This window comes from Eleginops maclovinus, chromosome 5, assembly GCF_036324505.1.
Source record: "Eleginops maclovinus isolate JMC-PN-2008 ecotype Puerto Natales chromosome 5, JC_Emac_rtc_rv5, whole genome shotgun sequence".
NCBI lineage: Eukaryota > Metazoa > Chordata > Actinopteri > Perciformes > Eleginopidae > Eleginops > Eleginops maclovinus.
This window is the reverse complement of record NC_086353.1, coordinates 4,790,157-4,809,010: the sequence shown is the minus strand read 5'-3', so window position 1 is coordinate 4,809,010 and position 18,854 is coordinate 4,790,157. Positions and strand designations below refer to the sequence as shown.

At 39.0% G+C, this 18,854-nt stretch overlaps 2 protein-coding genes across 2 annotated transcripts in view; one reads left to right on the top strand and one right to left on the bottom strand.

Moving 5' to 3' along the window:
• Positions 1 to 298: 298 nt before the first annotated feature.
• aimp1a (aminoacyl tRNA synthetase complex interacting multifunctional protein 1a) lies at positions 299 to 14,175 on the bottom strand. The gene is made up of 6 exons (XM_063884057.1): positions 14,017 to 14,175; positions 9,888 to 10,018; positions 9,024 to 9,137; positions 4,826 to 5,034; positions 2,743 to 2,911; positions 299 to 611 (listed from the first exon to the last, which is right to left on the bottom strand). Coding segments are annotated over exons 1-6 (792 nt in total). The 5' UTR covers positions 14,019 to 14,175; the 3' UTR covers positions 299 to 444.
• Positions 14,176 to 14,311: 136 nt separating this feature from the next.
• Positions 14,312 to 18,854, top strand: part of tbck (TBC1 domain containing kinase) — a 41,527-nt gene continuing 36,984 nt past the window's right edge. Inside the window, 9 exon segments of the mRNA XM_063884056.1 lie at positions 14,312 to 14,546; positions 15,207 to 15,419; positions 15,732 to 15,804; positions 16,224 to 16,338; positions 16,441 to 16,514; positions 17,515 to 17,656; positions 17,787 to 17,847; positions 17,939 to 18,000; positions 18,590 to 18,651. Of these exon segments, the coding sequence (XP_063740126.1) occupies positions 15,227 to 15,419; positions 15,732 to 15,804; positions 16,224 to 16,338; positions 16,441 to 16,514; positions 17,515 to 17,656; positions 17,787 to 17,847; positions 17,939 to 18,000; positions 18,590 to 18,651 (782 nt within the window). The 5' untranslated portion in view covers positions 14,312 to 14,546; positions 15,207 to 15,226.

The window sequence follows — 18,854 nt, the reverse complement described above, 5'->3', positions numbered from 1 at the left end:
ATTTTCCCGAGGCTTTGTAGTAAAACATCCCCGTTTCATATTCTGCTCATTAAAATGACCGGGACTAGATGAAGTAGAAACAAATGAACTTCCCTCAAGTCCAGTACATAATGTCCTTTAGAACCTCAAAAATCAAACCACAATCATACTAAAGTGCCTCCGGAGAGAAGACGAAACTGGAAATTTGAAGCAGAAACACAATTGGATTTTAACTTTATAGACCATGACTCTGTAAATTCCAGTGGTCAAAAAAAACCAACAGATTGTTGTAGGACAGATTCTTGAGACACTTTGAAAGTATGTTTTAATTTCCAAATCCCTTTATTGAACATCTTCGAAGCATTTACTTTCGTTAATCACCATCCTGTTTCTCAACACCCCCGTCGTCATCCCTGCAGAGGATTGCCATGTAAACACGGAGCTATTTCAAGCAGCTCTGTTATTTCATTTGATTCCACTGTTGCTCATGGTCTGGGCTTTGCACACTCCCTTGCCGGCGACTTCAAAGGCGGATCCCTTGTACGTTGCAACACACTGGTCGTCCGTGCGCAGGTCCGGCTGAATCTGCTCCCACACCTTCTTTTTGGGGTTCAGCTCTTTGTCTGGATCACCTGCAGGCAAGACGTGTGTTTGATGCATTAGAAACTCCTCTGTTGTTGGCTCATCCATCACGCAAGCAGAATTTATAGATCAAGAACTGATGTTTTATAAACTTTTTGTGATGCGTCACGTCCTTGCATAACCTCCTGTTTTAATCTCTTCACGCTAAAGGACTTTTATTGGATTATAAAGATCATGGATTTTTCATTGAAAGCTTACAGTGATACAATCTGAGCTACAGCCGATACAAATTGTGAGCAAATGACTGTGGTTTATCGGGCCAATTCCACGTTTATTCCTCCCATGTGAATCATGAATAGCCTGACTTTCTATCATGTTCTATTAGCTTTTATGAAAATGTGTTTTAAGCCATATTCTTGAAATAGGCTTCCAGAGAAAACAATTTAGTGAGTTTCTCACTTCACGAAGCCTTTGCTTTTGATGTTACCCGTCGTATGTTATAAATCACAGCCGGTACTGGGTGGCTTCTGTCTGGTGTCAGATTTTTCCTCTCTACATAACCATCTCAGGGTATGAATGTGTTTCATTTCCTAACACTGCGATTGCTGCCGGTTTACGACCCAAGAGTGGCCACGATCAGTTTTGATCAGAAGCATGAAGGAGGTTTTGATGAGCAACTTGAAAACTCTGTCTGAGAAAGTTCAACAAGAGGTACTGTGCCCCATTAGTTGGGGAAATCTAGCAAAATTACAACCATGTTCTCACACAGGCAGTGGATATGCTGTGATTTAATCTGAACCTCTGTGCTTTGGTGGGAAAAACGCATTCAACGTATAGGTTCAGAAAACAGCATCATGTTTTACTGTTACAAAGAATGACACCACCACAAAACAATCAAGTTTTCAGAGGATGGTTTAAATCTAGTATCCATAAAAATAAGTGCAGCCTCAGAGATCCTTCATGAATCAAACAGCTTTTCAAGTGGCCAGGACATGCAGGGATGAAAGCCTCAGCTGGGCTCTGTGTACTTTGACCACAGATCCAACTTCATCATGTCCTACTCTTCACTTTTATTTAACAGGGAACCAAACTCCCATTTATTCTCCTCTAAAGAATACGAGCAAAACAAACTAAATACTCTGCTCACTACCAATATCCATCTTTAACTCTTATACATGTACGTTTTAAAACTAGAGACACTTAAATCCCAACCACACCAGCCTGGTGGCGACAGTCTTGGATTTTGGACCACATTGATAGGTTGTGTCTTCACAGGAAGGACCTTGACTCTCTGTATGGTCTAGTTGATGTGTAAATAAATCGGGAGTTCACATGTTGATTTTTCCAAGCTAATTTATATTAGCTGGATTTAACAAGACAATTAGGACACTTATCCTTCCGACTGACGATTTAAAAAGGGGCAGGCTACATTCCTAGCAACGAGCGTTGATTAAGCCGTCACAGGCCATTAAGCCACCACCAAACAGAACCAGGGGGTCCTCTAATGAGAGCCTTAGTGGGGATGAGAACGCATCGTGATTGGTGTTGTTTCTGGCAGCGAGAAGGTTAAACAGCAGCCTTAATTTCCTAAAATAGGAGGGATTTTGTGGAAAACTAGCCTGGGAAATTTTAACAGTGGAATCAATCCCATGACAATCATTGATTCAGGGCTGAGGAAGCGTCGTCCCTGGTGTCTGTACGGTGGGAAATGGTTGTAAACGTTGGAGGTATTCAATTATAATCAGGAATTATGGCCCAATGTGATATTTCAACATTTATTTGCTTGCTGTTATTGATTATAGTAAAGGGATCGTTACTTAGTGTCATTGTTCACGTAGTTAGTAGATGTCTGTGCTTTTATTTTAAAGGCAGCTTTGGACACCAGGTGATTTTCTACAGGATCATTTGTGCGATTAGACACTGACAAGGGTATATTTTATTTTTTTACCAGGGAAAGACAAAGGGAAAGCAGCAGGAATGTCATGTAATCCATTGCTATTTATACTGTTGTTTACACATACACACACAATACTCGAGAGAAACTATTTTCTGGAAGATCTCAGCAGCAGATTCATTTTGAGACTGTTTTTAGATGCATTTTTTTTTTTGTTTAAGCGCCTGCAGTAACATTTTGCAAATAATTCATCTGTTTTTGAGTGTAGAGTAATCTTGTCTTGGTACCTGGGAAGGCTTGGAAGGTAACTCTGTCCCCTGGCACTGCTCCACTTGGGGGGTCAAGGATTTCCACCTTGTCTGGGGAGCTGGCACACATCACCATGGCCTGGGACACCACTCCTCTCATCTTTGCTGGCTTCAGGTTACACATCAGGACTGCCATGCGGTTTTGCATCTGCACAGGGGACAGAAGATTAAATACATAGTTTACTCATGCCCTGGACAATACAGAAGAAAAACAAATTACACCCAATTTACTCAAGCTAAAAAAAACACCTTTAACTGATGTGGTCGGACAGAGAGCTTCATAATCCAATATAAACAATAATTCCAATTTCGTGACTTAGAATGGCGTTGTCAGAGGTTTAACCAAATCAAAGGGGGCGAGCAGGAAAAAGTTTAAAAGCGAGTCTGGAGACCTCTGCGGCTTACCAACATTTAAAAGATGGCCAGAAGCGGTTTCTGGCAAAGCTGAGGAAATGAGAATCCAGCATTCCTCTAGATGATGTATACCAGTCTGTTTTGGAGGTGCATCCTCGAAGACATTCATAAATCTGAAGTCACTCGTGTTGCTAGGTCGGGGTTTTAGTAGTAGTTTCTCTTTTTTCATCTCAGTTCTGTAACAGTCTCTACAAAACAAACTGTTTGACTTGAGCCATTCTTAATGTGCACTGTGGCTGCTTAACATTTACTTTATGATTGTCTCAGACATTTTATCACAACTTATTATTTATCCTGGAAGTACAGACACTTACTGCCATTAAATCCATAAAACAAATACTCAGATATTTCACTCGTCTGACAGAAATAAAATAATAGATCCTAAAAATAAGAAAGTTAAGATTAAAGTAAATTAATTGATTTGTGTCAGAGTTATGGATCCATGCAAACAAACAAAAAGCAGCAGTAGTTTCCCCTTTCCTTCTCTTTAAACTGTGCCACCAAAGTCATTGCTGCAACAGTGTCAACTTCTTTAAACACGCTAATGTCAAATGTTTGTCGATGCATGAAAAAAAGTATCTTTGCATAGGTATGGTTGCTTTTTTTGTCGGACAAGGTTTGTTACACATGATTTCTGCTAGCATGTGGTTCCATTATACACTGTCTACATACAGTATAATGCAGAAGTGTAAAGCACAAAGGCTCTCTGGTCTAGATATAAGAAGGGGCCAACTCCGATATACTGACGGCCATTAAAGCAACTGATGTATAAATAAGTGTGCTCCAAAAGCAAATCATAAACGTGGAAGCAAAATAAACACCACTATGCCATGGAGATCACCAACTAGAAATGTGCAGTTTCTAAGCAGCACTGTCAGCTCAGAGTGTACCTAAGAAGGAACTTTAAATGGACCAATAAAGCTTTATTAAGACCCTGGTGAGCCCTAAATGAATACATGTGTATACAGCGCTGCTTGTGTGTCTAGTGAAAACAACTCTTAAACAGAGTCTCTGCGGGGAGACATAAAGCTAATATGAAAATCTAATTTGTCTTGAAGGCTACATTTTCCTCACCGCAAGCAGATACTGTAGGAGAATGCAGATGTTCATTTTTGCGACCTGGAATCTACAATAATTCAAAATTCAATCTAAAAATCAGTGAATGTTGGGAAATCTCGACACATATTCTGGATTCTGTGGCCAAGTCATCATGTGACCAGGTTTCGGAAACCAACATCTGTTGAGTAATCCAAAAAATGTCTTTATCCCACCCTGCAAATTGTACTCAGACAATGCCACTTGATATTGTATAGGTATTATATCCATTTCTTGATATGACACTAGATATTGTCTTGTATTATGGATACTGTGTTGTCTTTTCCTGGTTTTAAAAGGCCGGATTAAATAGGATTAATGTCATTTTCTTATGATCATACCAGAGTGTTCACATTTGACTTTATCTGTTAAGTCATTAAACCCACATTACTGCTGATGAATTATTAACAATGTACTTTCGTCACAACATCGACATCAAGGTATTTGGTAAAATAATATTTGTCATTTGATAATATGTGATTTTTCTTCATCCTTTACAGCCCTACTTAACAAATGCGTTTGAATAGTTTCAGCCACACCAGTTGTACTGTACCTGCTCCAGAGGTATGTGCTTGACCAGCCCGCTGACCACTGTCCGTGGAACAGCTTCTCCCACATCCACCTGCTCCACATACAGGCTGTCTGCATCCGGGTGCTTCTCTGCGGTGATGATACGTCCGACACGCATATCCAGACGAGACACGTCCACCTTGGCGTCTTCTTGGCTGGGAGCTGCCGGCTTCTTCTCTGCTTTCTCTCCTCCTGGAATACACAGAAGGCAAATAAGGTTACACTACGCACTTCACAAAATATGTTTCTTTGAATTTAATCTGTGCTATTTAAAAACAATGTTGGTGTAATGGTTTGTTTGATTTGGAAGTGTCCACACAGAAAGTCCGACAGTAGCCATCCATCACGTGTCGGTAAGGTTTGCTGCACAGAGGCATCTGTGAGAAATGTCATGCTTTTACTTCTAAATGTGCGTGATATTGTGTGGGAAATTATGAAAAACAAATCATAGCTGAAACAATACCGGGCATCTGTCTGGAATCTGACTTAATTTCCTCCCATGAATGAAAACAAAACCAACCAATGACAGGCCTCGGGGTTGCATGTAGGAGCACACGTTTCAAGTCAGCCGTCACTATATAAGAAAATAAAGGAATAGACTTTCTTTTCCACGTCTTCCAAGAAATGTGGGTCCTCATACCTTGACTAAATGACAATACCTACTTTTGGCTGAGTGATCCTATAACAAAGCAGAATAGCAGACGCTTCCTCCCGAGAGACGAGGTACCTTTCACTCGCCTGGTTCCGCTTTCACATTCGTTCCACTGGGTTGCAGTGATCAAATGATCACAGAGTCCTAAATCATTGCTCTGAGCCAAAACCAGCTCTGACTAATTTAAATTCCAACCTCTGTCTTTATTATTTAACATTTATTCTCCGTGTGATCAAGGCTCTGATGCGATGACAGCAAATCGGTGTAAGACATTACCGACTACACTAAGTTACTCATGGGTTTGCAGACTAACAAATGATGACTGTGAGGAGGGGGAACACCGTTATATAAATGTCTGAACACCTTATAAAGAGAAATAAGTGACTGTCATTACCTCGCTAACATCTGGGTGTAAGTTCTGAAACAGCCATGAATTTGTCAGTGTTTCATATCTTGTTCAAATCCTGGTAAACACATCCAGTGGTAATTATTCCCTCTATGGCAGACTGTTTTTCTCAGTATTCCAGATAGGTAATTACTGAAAATAAATCTAAATATTTGAGTGATTTACTGCAAATTAATTGAGATTCTGTGGCATGGATGTTCTTGTTTACTGTGTAATCAATGTAAAATGCTTTATTTGACACACAGGGACACTTTGGTTTTATGACACGCATCCACCAAACATTAAATCATTCGCAAATTGAATTCGATTACTGGTGACATTAGACAAGAACGCATTGTGAAAAATGTAGCTTGTAAATCCTGAAACTTCATAACAAATGAAACTTCAAATAACATCTTCATTCTGAGGCTCAGAGATCTTGAACTGATTAGGAGGCCGATATTCCTGCCTTACATCCATCATCACCTGATATTTGGAATTCAAGTGGAAAATGTGTTTGAAGAAGTTCAATTGAGTTTTCAGAGACAGAGCACAGCATCTGTCAAACTGAAAACTGTTCAAAGAAAAAATAAATACAAAGACTATCCTGCAGGGATCAGAGGTCCCTTTACAGCTTTAATATTGTCCATCTTGCAAAAACTAATAAGGAAATACATGACACAAATGTTCCTAAATTACATATCTAGAGGGGGTTTTTAAAGGGGCACTATGCTTTTACTCCTATGGGCAGCACAGTACTTCTTATGAGGAGCAGCCATAGACTGTATATATAGAATATATACAGTCTAAGATTAAAGTAAATTAATTGATTTGTGTCAGAGTTATGGATCCATGCAAACAAACAAAAAGCAGCAGTAGTTTCCCCTTTCCTTCTCTTTAAACTGTGCCACCAAAGTCATTGCTGCAACAGTGTCAACTTCTTTAAACACGCTAATGTCAAATGTTTGTCGATGCATGAAAAAAAGTATCTTTGCATAGGTATGGTTGCTTTTTTTGTCGGACAAGGTTTGTTACACATGATTTCTGCTAGCATGTGGTTCCATTATACACTGTCTACATACAGTATAATGCAGAAGTGTAAAGCACAAAGGCTCTCTGGTCTAGATATAAGAAGGGGCCAACTCCGATATACATTGTTTTTTCTCTGGCTTCTTCTTTTTACCCTCATCTTTTGGAGGGGGGCTCTGGACAGCAGCAGCAGGGGAGGAAGCAGGTGCTGATACAGAGGGTTTGGGAGGGGTGGGTTTCGAACATTCTACACTGTTGTCGCCCGATGGCATGGGCACTGCCAGCACTACAGGAGGGAAAAAAAAAGCCAATAAGTCAGTAGAAATAAATGATTACTAATACGTTGAGACGTTTCCTCAACTATCTCACATACAGTTTCCAAAATGTCTTGTGAAAATATGAAACATTATGAATGTAGCTGTGAAGGAGATCCTTTTCATACCAAATACACAAGGTCAACTGTTTCGAGTTGCCCCTTTTCACACACAGAGCTGGTTGCATCAACACAGAGGAAGCTCTATTTACACACCAAGTGGGAGGACCGCTCCCCTGATGCAAACAGTTTGGATGGGAAAATGACACAGTGTTCCAGTTGATAGAAACAAGGACATGGAGCCCTAAAGGAGGGAACAATGTCCCTCAAAAACTCTCCAGAAAGGAATAACCCCTCATTTAAGGCGCCTGATTTTTGAATGCCTGCTGAATCTAGTGCCTGTGTCTGAAAAACATTGGTCTGCAGGCATACCACCGTCGCCCGTGATGCTTTTAATTACCTTAATTCTATGTTAAGACTTGAGATCAGGACCTTTCCGGTTTACCTTGGAATTATGGGTAACAACCTCTTATACCCTCGACATTCTCCTTAAGTATAGATGCTTAGAGGTTATAGAATATAAGATTAATGCACTTTTTATGCATATATCCTTCAAAACATTGGGAAATTGACTTGAAATTAATTAAAGACGCATCTTTTGTATAACCAATTAATAAAGTGACAATATGTAATGAGAAAGGGATCGCTAAAAGTGAAAACCCACAGAAAATGATCCCCTATAAGTCCCCTTTTCTTACGTTTTTTATAATCCTCTTACAGCGCTCAGTGTTGCTTTCTGACCCTGAACCCGACTTGCTGCAGAAAACAATGATACTTTTATCAGCTGAAGAGATAAATTAGGTGTTGGTGGAGGCCAAAGCAGAGCTTAAAGGAGAGAAAATATTGTACTGAAATTTCTCCACGTGGCCAGAATGCCAATTGAATGTAAATCCATGTTTGCTTGACAATTTGCGCTCATGTCTGCAGTAAGAACTTGATGAGGTGATAATATGACAACCAATGTTAGCCAATAGAATGACATGCAGCTTTAACTTCAGTGGGTTGGAACAATGCCTGTTTACGAACGGACTTGTGTTCTACGTTAAAATTGTGTTGGAGCAAATTTGACTTGAGTTGTTACAGTTCTTATGCCTTGGCGTCAGAAGTGTTTACAAAGTCCCTATGATATTTGAATTGTTTGTTTCCATAGACTCAATCAGCAATGCATACTGACATTCCTTTCAGAGTGATTTATTTTTATCCATGTTTTGAATAAGCTATTTAATGCCACTTTATAGACATTGGAAAGAAACGCCAAAAATAAACATCCCAATTAGTTTCAATGTTTGTCTCGGCTGTATTGAAACACATTCCTTCTACGTACCAACACAAATATATCGAGCCCTTTTAAATGAGCTTATTTCTCCAGCGCCACCCCTTGTGACTGCAGTGTTCTTCCTGGAAAACATTACATGTTTGTAAATGATCAGAGTTGTTGGTGTCAACTTATCAGACACAGAAATAGCTGACAGGCATGTTGTCCTCATCATGGTAATGGGGGTTCTTTAAGCACTATGGCTGCTTATAATAAAAGCAAAAAGAGATCCGGTTATAACGGACTGAAGCGAGAATGCACTAGATGTTTTCATTGATAGCAAACAAACAATGCTATAATAAAGAACAACTGGCATCATATGTCTTTAATGTCACACAACCGCTTCTTAACTGGACATCAAGATGTTTTGAAAAGCAAACAAACATAAAAAGCACGTTTTATTTTTGGGAAATTAAACCCAGCATACCTCCCCTCTTCTTTTCTTTCTCCAGCAGCTGCTTTTTTAGATCTTCAATGTCATTCTTCAGTTTGGTGTTCTCCACCATCAGCTTCTTCTCTTCTCTGACACTGGCCTGGACGACTGCAGAAAGGCACAATAATGTCAGCTCTCAGCACTGGGAAGAGTTTTCACTCTCCCACAGGACATTTTAAGACATTCTAAAGTAGAAAAATACAATATTGGTTGTAATAAAGCGACTTTTGAATCTATAGTGACTCCATTTAGAAGTAGGTAGCAATGATTTGTACATTAATCCAAGTTTTGACTTTGAAAACAGATCTGAAGCATTAAATTACATTTAAAAAAACACTCTTTTTTTTACCCTTTTATAATAATACTGCTTGCATTTTGCAGATCATGGAGAAAATTAAAATGGAGCTATATACTTTTAACAGTTGAAACAGATATAGAAACTCTACCCCTCATTACACCTTTTTAGAGTAATAAGTACACCAAATATATAACCTACTAGAGATATATTTGGCTGGTTCAACCTCCTTTTTTTTCCTGAGTTCTGCCTTAAAATACCATGGAATTACCCCCAGAGTGACAATCCTTGTAAATTTAAGTGGTAGTTTCCCAAAAATGGGGAGACCATGAATCCTGAAGGAAAGCAGCTCTAAAGCCAGAAATGATATCCCTCCTACAGCCAATACAGATATTTATCATGTACTACACCATAGCACAGCAGAAGGACTTCTTGAACAGGAATATAGCTTATACAGACACATGTGTGCTATCTTGTCCTATAATAAATACATATATATTTTGTAAGACTGGGGCTGAATGAATGGCCTTGTAAAAGTGTGTTTGTGTGTGTGTGTGTCTCACTGGCTTTCTCCTTCAGCAGCAGGACTTGTTGTTTGAGGTACTCGATGATCTGGTCTGCCTCGGATGCTCGCTTCTCCAGCCTCAACAAAGGATTGTGACTTGACATCTTGAACAGCGAGCGAGCAAATGACCTAGCGGACAAAAAGACAATCAAGCAATCGAAACACTACAAAAAACTAAATGCAGAAGCTGAACAATAATATTGAATTGAATATATTCCGACTTGGTGAAATACAATCCGTTGAGGTCTTTGCTTTAGTTGTAAAAGGAGGCAAAAAAGCCTCGAAGACGTATAAAGTTACCCTGTTCAATGTTACTTTGAGTTTTTTTCAAGTGACAATGAACTTGTAAAAAAAGAGATGGTAAATACTATGCTGAACATGTTTGGAGTTACAAGGTTTGCATTCCAGTACAACGCCACCACAAACTACAGCTTCTAAAATGACCACTGAGTTAAGTCAACCTCTGTCTGACAGTCTCAACAAAACTGAACTTCTTAATTATCAAGGTGGTTTGTTTTAGTGGGCTGCCATTTATGACAGCATTACATTGTACAGGGGTTTCCTATTTTCTGAAACATATCATTATATATATACAGTGGGGCAAAAAAGTATTTAGTCAGCCACCAATTGTGCAAGTTCTCCCATTTAAAAAGATGAGAGAGGCCTGTAATTTTTACCATAGGTACACTTCAACTATGAGAGACAAAATGAGAAAAAAAATCCAGAAAATCACATTGTAGGATTTTTAATGAATTAATTGGTAAATTCCTCTGTAAAATAAGTATTTGGTCACCTACAAACAAGCAAGATTTCTGGCTCTCACAGACCTGTAACTTCTTCTTTAAGAGGCTCCTCTGTCCTCCACTCGTTACCTGTATTAATGGCACCTTTTTGAACTCGTTATCAGTATAAAAGACACCTGTCCACAACCTCAAACAGTCATACTCCAAACTCCACTATGGCCAAGACCAAAGAGCTGTCAAAGGAGACCAGAGACAAAATTGTAGACCTGCACCAGGCTGGGAAAACTGAATCTGCAATAGGTAAGCAGCTTGGTGTGAAGAAATCAACTGTGGGAGCAATTATTAGAAAATGGAAGACATACAAGACCACTGCTAATCTCCCTCGATCTGGGGATCCACGCAAGATCTCACCCCGTGGGGTCAAAATGATCACAAGAACGGTGAGCAAAAATCCCAGAACCACACGGGGGGACCTAGTGAATGACCTGCAGAGAGCTGGGACCAAAGTAACAGAGGCTACCATCAGTAACACACTACGCCGCCAGGGACTTAAATCCTGCAGTTCCAGACGTGTCCCCCTGCTTAAGCCAGTACATGTCCAGGCCCGTCTGAAGTTTGCTAGAGGGCATTTGGATGATCCAGAAGAGGATTGGGAGAATGTCATATGGTCAGATGAAACCAAAATAGAACTTTTTGGTAAAAACTCAACTCGTCGTGTTTGGAGGAGAAAGAATGCAGAGTTGCATCCAAAGAACACCATACCTACTGTGAAGCATGGGGGTGGAAACATCATGCTCTGGGGCTGTTTTTCTGCAAAGGGACCAGGACGACTGATCCGTGTAAAGGAAAGAATGAATGGGGCCATGTATCGTGAGATTTTGAGTGAAAACCTCCTTCCATCAGCAAGGGCACTGAAGATGAAGCGTGGCTGGGTCTTTCAGCATGACAATGATCCCAAACACACCGCCAGGGCAACGAAGGAGTGGCTTCGTAAGAAGCATTTCAAGGTCCTGGAGTGGCCTAGCCAGTCTCCAGATCTCAACCCCATAGAAAATCTTTGGAGGGAGTTGAAAGTCCGTGTTGCCCAGCGACAGCCCCAAAACATCAGTGCTTTAGAGGAGATCTGCATGGAGGAATGGGCCAAAATACCAGCAACAGTGTGTGAAAACCTTGTGAAGACTTACAGAAAACGTTTGACCTCTGTCATTGCCAACAAAGGGTATATAACAAAGTATTGAGATGAACTTTTGTTATTGACCAAATACTTATTTTCCACAATCATTTGAAAATAAATTATTTAAAAATCCTACAATGTGATTTCCTGGATTTTCTTTTCTCATCCTGTCTCTCATAGTTGAGGTATACCTATGATAAAAATTACAGGCCTCTCTCATCTTTTTAAATGGGAGAACTTGCACAATTGGTGGCTGACTAAATACTTTTTTGCCCCACTGTATATATATATATATATATATATTATTCATTATATAATGTAGATTTGGGACGTTGCCAAAAGTAACTAAATCTGACCTTGCGTGCTGGGAGATATTCATGCTTTTCTTCTGCTAATTTTGATTCAGAACTTCAAACAAGAAAAAGAAAAAACAATCAAATGATTGCAGCTTCCTTTTTCTTTCATAGTAACAAGTAGTACAAAGTGACATTTATGTAGTTTATCCTTTAAACCACACTGAACACCAACAGAATTTGCATTTAGTTTTGGATATTAAGTTCAAAAGGGATTATCCGCTCTTGGGCCACACGTCCCAAACAGGGTAGTGTTCCTTTATCATTTTGAGCTGGGCAAATTACTTCTTGCAGAAAGAGGAAAAGAAGGATTTTACGAGGCCGAGGCATGGAGAAGAAAACCTCTTCCACATATTACAGGGAGGCGCTGGAAAACAACAGCTGGCCCGAGATGAAAACAAAATGTTAAAGGATGAGGAAATTAGAAACACAAAAGAGCTGGAGTTGATAAAATCAAGGATCAAAGCATTGCTTTTGGAGAAAATAAATTGATTTAAACAGGCCCAGTGTTGGAGTAATGACAAGAGCCACAAAAAGGCAGATCTCATTTGGATAACCCCTAGAAAGAGATTCTGGGGCCGAGGTAAGGTCGGCAGCTGTAAACATGACATGGTCATTTCAGCTTTGGATTTCAGATGGAAATAAGCAAATGTGTTTACAATGTTAAAGTGACACAAACTCTCAGCAGCCTTCAGGATGTCTAAATTACCTGTCTACACTGTATGAAAACCTAAATGTCTAGATTCGTCTACAAATGTGCAACTGTAAACATTGGACAGGTTTACTGCACTGTGCCGGGGAACAGCTGTTGTCTAACTGGAGAAGGCATCTGCATTAACAGTCTTCTAAAAATAGTCACGACTGGATAGCTTAGTCATACAGCTTTTATTAGCCTAGACAAACACTTTATGTCTACATCCCCTTTCAAATTAAAATATCAAAGCTAATATTGAAAAGCTAAACACAGACTGAACAGGTGGTTTGAATCTAATCTGTTACACTTTACCACCATCTTGCTCTTGTATGTCGCCTGTATGAGACCCACCAGGATACAAGTGTTTCCTCTTTTCATGCTTTATTCCCACAGTACAAATAAAGGGTACCAGGATGCTTCCCTACCTGTCTGCTAACCAGACCATCATACACGCAGAGAAAGCAGGAAGCCAGCACCACCTTAAGGCATTAGAGGGATCTACACATTTAAACTTCACAAACTATGCAATGAGTAGACTTCAGCACCAGATATACTAACTGATCACAGACAGCAGATTAATTGATAAGAATAGAAAAGATAATAACATAATAATTGTTGTAGGTACTCATACACACACACACACACACACACACACACACACACACACACACACACACACACACACACTACACACACACACACTACAATCATGCGATTACAGTGTATTATCTGTAGAGTTACCTGTATTTTATTACTTGCTCCTGATAACATTACCTACTCTTTATACATACCATAAAACTGAAATTAGTACATACAATCATTTACAAATCACATTAATAAAACAACCATCTTTTCATATATTGGAGCAATACATGCTAATCGAAAAAGCTTGAATTAAATGTGATTTGTAGGGAATGGAACACAAATGTACTTAACATTAGTAAACGTGAAATAAAACCATTAAGCCTGTAGCCGGTTCAGCCCACATTGAACTGGTATCTTCAACTACACTGTGGGAAAACCAACTTGCCTTCATGCTATCGCTCATGAAGCTAGCACCAGTAAGCTACTAGCACGACTGTTAGACTGTTAAACGTAATGAACGGCTTACGATCAGTTAGTTAAGGCATTGAAATATAAATACAGAGATGTATGAAACTCACATTAACTCTGGGCAGCAACTTCAGCACGTTCCAGGTGGAGGAGGGGGCTTGACAGCGGCTAGTCCTGCTGACGTTACATCAGCTAACTAACAGACAGGCAGCTAGCATCGTAGAGGCTGATTCAGGCACCCTTTAGTAGATCTCTATGGTATGCGGATGTAGCTTTTACATTGGCAAATTGTTCTTTAGATCGAAGGTCGTCGCAGAATATAAGGAGGCAACGGGGATTGCCTGTGTGTAATTACTGCAATTATAAAACAACTTTTCAAAAAATAAGAACAAAAAGGATTGAACAACTACTTTGTTAAGGTGTTGGAATACATGTGTTTTAATTTAGTAAACACGTTTTTGTTGGTGCACTGTTTTGTCGAACTTTGTCGCACAAATATTACGTCGACGATCACGTTCAGTCAGCTGTTCTCATCACATCGCGGAGGCAGGAAACGAATTCATTTAAAAGATTTCAAATCATTTTATCAATAACTCCAAGTTGATTCTGCTGACATGGCAATGCAGGGTTTGCATTAAACGTGAGTATTGTTATACTTTTGTATCGGGTGTTTTCCACATGACATCGTTTGTTTACTATCGAGCCAAAGCGGATGTTATGATTTTAACTAAGCTAACTGTCACATTCAAACAGTGGGTTATTCTGAAGCATCGGTTTTCTGAAGTTGACATAGACATATTTTCTTTGTCACATATGTCTTCCTTGTTCCAATAAGGGTTTTGCATTAGCCAGCGTTAACATTAACATGTACAAGGCTTAAATGAACATATGATTTACCATAGTAGTATTGATGATCACTATGTCCCCCTCGGTCTTAGATATAGCTTCAATGGCTACTTTCTTTAAGTGCCCTTGTACACTTAAATGAAATCATCAAATAAACTGTTCTGCCATAAATTCAGCTTTTGTAATGCCTAATGCCCATTTTGAGCATTGAAGTTAAAGCTATTCAATTGTAGTGTTTTACTGCACTGCACTCCTAATAATCTGCACTTTTTGCATTTAAAAAAGATTATTAATTAGCTCAAGATATTATGCAACAAATGATGAGACCTTTTTTAAACTTTATTTTACTTTAGAATAAATGCCAGAGCTTTTGTGTTGAATTGCAGATCATTAAACAGATTTAACTAATTATGTGGCCACTTTAATTAATTTAGCATCTCCTTCCCATTATCAGAGCTAACAACCAGTTGCAAGATGAGGCCCCTGAAAGACGCCCAGCTGGGAGCCTTCACCTTCTTTGCCTCAGCTCTTCCTCATGATGTCTGTGGGAGCAATGGCCTCCCTCTCACCCCAAACTCTATCAAGATCCTGGGACGTTTCCAAATCCTCAAAACCGTCACTCATCCCAGACTCTGCCAATATGTGGACATCTCCAGAGGAAAACATGGTATGACTTTCTTTTTTGTCATTTGCAAGGGATATAATTATATTTCAAAGCCTGTACTCTGAGGGGTTTTATTCTGTCATTGAGCTTAACCAAAACATTCTGCATTCTCTTTGTGCATTTCAAATTGAACCAGGTATTTATTAAGATGGTGATTGTCTTCTTGTTTAATGTCAGAAAGCATGTTGGCTGAATAAGATCAGATGTGTTTGTACTGACGGTTTATTGTACAAGTTTAAAATAAATACACTCAGTATAAATACATATCAACAGAGTTACATGTTTTTGATTGTATTTCTTCTTGTTGCCTTACAGAACGACTGATTGTTGTTGCTGAACACTTTGAAAGCAGTTTAAGTGATTTCCCAAAACAGGGGAAAAAAGCCAGGTGAGATTGCGTTTACAAATGTAAAAAGTAACTTTTTAAAAGTAATTATAATACATTGTATGCAGTGAACACATTTAGGTTTCTACCTTTGTTATCACTGGTGAGCAGTTTTGTTAAAACCTTGTACTGGTAATACAATATTTTATATAAGAAGGGTAGGGTTATATAATGCATGCCATCTACTGGCTCAGCAGGGTGGAGAGGTGAGATAGAGGGGGAAAGAGTTCAGCCTCCTGACAGCCTGGTGGAAAAAGCTGTTTTTCAGTTGGGTGGAGCTTGACCTCAGGCTGATGATATGTTTGCATAATATGTTTCAGTATAAATGTCTAATACTTAAGTGTCTAAAATGATACTGAAATCTTGATTGTGTCTTCATTACAACTCTGCTTGACACACTGCTGGGTTTTTGTCTGTAATAGCACAGAGAAGGTGTTGCAGGTAGCCTATGAGGTCCTTGAAGGTCTGGAGTTTATGAACAAACATGGCATGGTGCACAGAGCCCTCAGCGCACACAATGTGCTGATGGACTGCAAGGTAAAGTTGTTTAATGTACATCTAACTTTTACTGACTGAAGTCTGTCCAGTATGTGCTTGAAAGTAACACTGTCACTCAAACATATTGTTTTTTCTTTGTAGGGGAATGTCAAGCTGGCAAAGTTTGGCCTTTATCACATGACTGATCATGGAGCCGATGTAGATTTTCCCATTGGGTATGTCGTTTTCTCCTCATTCATCACAAGGAAAGGTCCATTAGTGCTCTGGTACTGCTCAACTGCTGGGACTGAGCTATGTGAGCTGTCTGTTTAGGGTCAAAGGATCACTTGTATCTGTTTGCTGTTAGTCAAATCATGAAGAAAACAATTGACCATAACATTGATGCATAATGAACCGTGCTTTTTTCATAGAAACCATATTTTGGTTCATCAAAAGAGCTTCCTGCTTTTGAAACTGTAACAGATTGCTGGACTTTTATCCTAATCCAAAAGCCCCTGTGCCCTGTCAAGTATCTCTTTGTAATATCCTTGTGCAGGTTGAAAAGGAATGACTTTCAGTAAAACATCTGGATGGAAAATGGGATAAATGTGTGAAACATCTATGCAACAAACATCATTTAATGATTAAAAGGAGTGCAATATCATAACCCTGTGGGTGGCTGTAGCTCAGTCTACAGGGACTTGGCTTTAGGAACCCTGTGCTTGTTGGTTCAAATCCCTGTACAAACAATTCAAGGAGTGTTGTCTGGGAGCTGAATTAGTATCGCCACTTCTGAGCGCTGACTCAGTTCCCTTTAGCAAGGTAATGAACACATAACTACTTTAGATTGTGTACTGCGACGACCCATCCTTCAGATATTGTTCCATATTGATGCATTTTCTGTGTGTAAGTCAAGGAAAATAACACAAAAAATGAATGAATTACTAAATTATTATTGTGTGTTTTTCTTTAATTTCTTTATTATTATGATTATTTCTTGTCAATCATACAGTAGTTGGAAGAACATCCTATATTAATTTGTCCTATTAGACATAATATGAAAAGGACGTTGTATAAAATGACTTAAACAAAGCTTACTAATGGATGAAGAACTATGGTGGCATGTTTCAACACTGCACTGTTTGTATTTCTATGACAGAAAACTGTATCTGAAACAAATGTTTTTTTGGAGGTGTCACAGTGATGTTTTCATCTGCTCTGTGAACATGACCCCAGGTACCCATCATACCTTGCTCCAGAGGTGATCGCTCAAGGCTCCTTCCACCTGAGTGACTCTTCCCATGATGAAGCTCCTCTGCCTTCAGGGTCCAAGACTGATGTCTGGTCTCTTGGGGTTTTGCTGTTTGAATTATGTGCAGTAAGAAACCTTCATAACCCTCTTCACACAGAAAAAAGTCATCAATACAATATATCATTACGGGTTTGCCTGAACTCCCACTTTATGGATAGTGTCACCTATTAATTCTGATGCTGTGACTTAATTACAGGGTAGACGACTGCTGCAGAATATTGAGATAAGTGAGAGACTGAAATTCATTCTAACCTTGGGTGAGTAAAAAGGACACTATTATTCTAATTACTTAGCAATATACTCTTAAGCTTAATTATAATCACGCTGTGACACGTTTGTCATTCTCAGGTTGCATGGACGACATTGTCACTGTCCTTGCCGAGGAACACGGCTGTCTCGATGCCATTAAGGTAAAGTCAAAATCCTTTGGCTGCCTCGATATAAGTCAATTAGATAATCCTCATGTAAAGACATTTTTAATGGTGTTTTAAGGGAGATAGGTATTAGCCATTAACAGGGAATTAGTTTGCAGTACTTGTATGGCAGTATTTTATATATATATATATATTTATTTTAAATGAGAAGGGCACTTGTAATGTCTGTCGTATCCACCCTGTGAGTCAGCTGCTAAATGTAATGGGTTCTTCCTTGGCCCATGCTACTCCCTTTCCCCAAATTCAATAAACTGAAGCCTGTTCTGTAATGCTGCTGACAGACAGACAAACAATAACAAATGAACCCAACCGAAACAGAAGAACTTGGTAGAAGATACAAACCATAAGGGTGTCAGATCATTCTGAAAGTGTGTAGTGGCTATAAATACAGTTTAAAACAATACCTGAGTGAAGCTACTAATACCAAAACAATACTTTTTGAAAATAAACCAAAGAATCTGTACTGGATTTAAAGTTTTCTATACTGCTACGGTTGATTTAAATATTGTATTGTTAGAATGATGTATCTTTGTTGTGTACTGTAGTTAATAAAGTCTTTTTACAGGAGCTGCCTGAGAATGTCCTCGAGTTATTAACGAAGTGCCTGACATTTCTTCCATCCAAAAGGTAAACACAGCCTTTAAAAGAATGATCTTGTTGTAGGACATTAGCCGTTTAGTTTCCAAAATATTTGGGTTATTAAAGACTTCCTACAAATACGTCACAAAGGAGTCCAGCATGCTAAAAGCAAAAAGTAAAATTATGCCAAAACACACCAAATATTTTTTTGCCTGAAACTGCGATGAACAGTTTCTTTGACTTTTAATTAA

Coding starts and splice junctions, on each gene's coding strand:
- aimp1a (XM_063884057.1), bottom strand. Junction 2,912..4,825: donor AGCACATACCTCTGGAGCAG/GTACAGTACAAC, acceptor TCCCCTGTGCAG/ATGCAAAACCGCATGGCAGT. Junction 612..2,742: donor TACCTTCCAAGCCTTCCCAG/GTACCAAGACAA, acceptor TCTTGCCTGCAG/GTGATCCAGACAAAGAGCTG.